Genomic DNA, 2,475 nt, shown 5'->3' with positions numbered 1-2,475 from the left:
AAGCATCAAGATAACATGGACACATAATCTCTGCTGGATTACGGTGGTACTGATCCCAATTGCTCATTACACATTTCTAAATGTTTGTTTCAATGTCTCCACAAGACAAAAACCTTCCATCAACAAGGCTTAAGTTCATAAGCCGCTTGCTACAACAATCACATCCAAATTTACCAACATCACTTCGAATTCCAATTCCAACAAGTTTTTAAGCTTGATCAAAAATAAAATAAACAGATAGTCACGAGTTTGAGAGAAACACTTACAAAATTCCGCATTAAATCAAAAAATTGACTCTCTTCAGTGATACTCAACCACCTCGGTTTCTCGCCGCCAGGAGGAAGACGGATGAGCGACTTGAATCTCTCATATGCGCGAACTGTGAATAAAAAACCATTTTCGACTGTGACACCTTCATCTTCTTCTCCGCGAAGATACGAATGAAACCCTTCAAGGAATTCCAGCTTAGTACTATCATCACCATACTCTAACGCTCCACTAGCTGCTTGACCTGCTGAAGAATGATGCGCTTGAAATGGTGACGAAGAAGAGAGTGAGTCGTCTGAATAGAGGGAGTCATCGGACTGTAACAGAGGACCTCCAGAACTGATCTCTGGGGATGGAGGTTCTTTGTTTTTACAAACAGTCCTCCGATTCAACACTATGGATACAATATCAGGATCATGTCTTTTGAAATCCTTGTGTACGAACTCATGTTGATCATGCCTGTATGTTGAATTATAAACAGGCGGCGGTTTCTTAAATCTCTGCAAATAAAAGATTCACATCAGATTATTGACAGTTATACACATTAATACAAAGAACATACAATCCAAAGAACTTAATAACCCTACAGTTTTGTATCTCATCATATGAAAGTAAAATTTCAAAACAAAACAAAGCAATCCACATTAATACAAAGAACATACAATCCAAAGAACTTAATAACCCTATAGTATTGTATCTCATCATATGAAAGTAAAATTTCAAAACAAAACAAAGCAATTCACATTAATACAAAGAACATACAATCCAAAGAACTTAATAATCCTAGAGGATTGTATCTCATCATATGAAAGTAAAATTTCAAAAACAAACAAAGCAAAGAGAACTTACAAACTTCCGCATTTGTTCTTTGAATCCTCTATACGAATTGCGTGTCATCCAGTTAGGTCTCTTCTTTTTATCTGGAGTGAACTTGGATTTGAATACTTTTAGAGCATCTTTGCTGAGTTTAAATCCTCCGCCAACAAACCAGCTGACCCCCTTTGTAGAACATAATTCTTTGTGGAGATCCTTCAAGTTATTGATCAACTCCTGTACCGGCTGAGTGATTTCAGCTGTTGACTCATCAGCTCCTCCTTCTGAAGGTGAAGGTTCTGAATCAGCAATTGAAGATGGATCATCTTCTCTTCTTTTTGTTCTAAGTGAAGGATGAGAAGATTCAGGAACATCTCCAGATCTATCAACAGGAGCCGACGATCTATAACCTGAATGCTCTCTTGCTGAAGTTAGGGGTTGAGAAGCCTCGATTTGAGGTGAAGCTCTAAGATCTGAAATAGGAGAAGGTAGAGGTTGAGAAACTGAAGTTTGATGCTCATTTAGAAATGACGATCTTGATCTCTCGATCGCTAAATTTCTATGAGAAGAATTAACTATAGATTGCGAATTAGACGATGAATCTATCGAATCAACTTCTCGATCCATAGATTGTGGCGTTGAAGAATTCTCGATTTCCTCCATTTTTAGGGTTTCAGCAGAAAAGAGAAGGAAGAGAGAGAATCCGAAAGGAAAAATGGGGAAAAAAAGATTAAATACTGTCTCACAAATCGAAACCCTAGTCGGTAGTCATACAAACACCCTTAGAAACCTTAGAAATTACAGAGATATCCACCCGAGCTGAAATTATCATAATACCCTCACGGAAGTTCTGTGGCAATGGGCAAATAAAAACTTTTGTTGAGCCACGTGGATTGCCAAACAGGGCTTTCCAATATGATATTAACATAAGGTGTTAAATCATTAGGCGTGGTGTGCAATCACGAGACAAACGTTGTCGTTGGAAGAACCAACGCAGGCGTTGACGACACAATTGTTGGCGTTGGAGGAACCAACCTGGGCGTTAGACACGAAGTCGCTAATGGTCGACTCTCTAAAGCCTATATTCGGTATTATTCAAACGTTATAAACTCGTTCCACTGAGTTCATTTTCAGTCACAACATTACTATTTTCTTCTTTTAAAACTCTTCAAAATCAAAAAGTTCTAATACAATATGAGCAACTTATTAAGAAGAGCGGTGAATAGTATAAGGAAGAAAAGAAATCGAAAAAATAAATCGACACCGCTGCCTGCCACAGGTGTAGATTTATCTTTGCCAAATATCGTTGATGCTCTATCATTAGTCCAAGGTCATGTGTCGGGGCATCAATATCGGTCTGAGGATTATTATAGAATGAGACGTGGATTTTCAAAA

The 2,475-nt window shown here is 38.0% G+C and overlaps 1 protein-coding gene across 2 annotated transcripts; it reads right to left on the bottom strand.

The window, feature by feature from the left end:
• Positions 1-10: 10 nt before the first annotated feature.
• On the bottom strand, positions 11-1,768 carry LOC113335407. Of its 2 annotated transcripts, XM_026581470.1 has the most exons (3): positions 1,117-1,768; positions 267-767; positions 11-149 (listed from the first exon to the last, which is right to left on the bottom strand). In XM_026581470.1, exons 1-3 carry the CDS (start codon positions 1,741-1,743, stop codon positions 120-122), a joined length of 1,158 nt encoding a protein of 385 aa, XP_026437255.1. In that variant the 5' UTR covers positions 1,744-1,768; the 3' UTR covers positions 11-119. The 2 variants fall into 2 exon arrangements, with proteins under 2 accessions (XP_026437255.1, XP_026437254.1); XM_026581469.1 differs by having other exon boundaries at positions 11-767.
• Between the last annotated feature and the right edge of the window lie 707 nt (positions 1,769-2,475).

The sequence above is a fragment of the Papaver somniferum genome, unplaced genomic scaffold (genome assembly GCF_003573695.1).
Source record: "Papaver somniferum cultivar HN1 unplaced genomic scaffold, ASM357369v1 unplaced-scaffold_145, whole genome shotgun sequence".
Taxonomy (NCBI): domain Eukaryota; kingdom Viridiplantae; phylum Streptophyta; class Magnoliopsida; order Ranunculales; family Papaveraceae; genus Papaver; species Papaver somniferum.
Note: the sequence above shows the minus strand (reverse complement) of the source record. Positions and strands in the feature narration are given on the sequence as shown.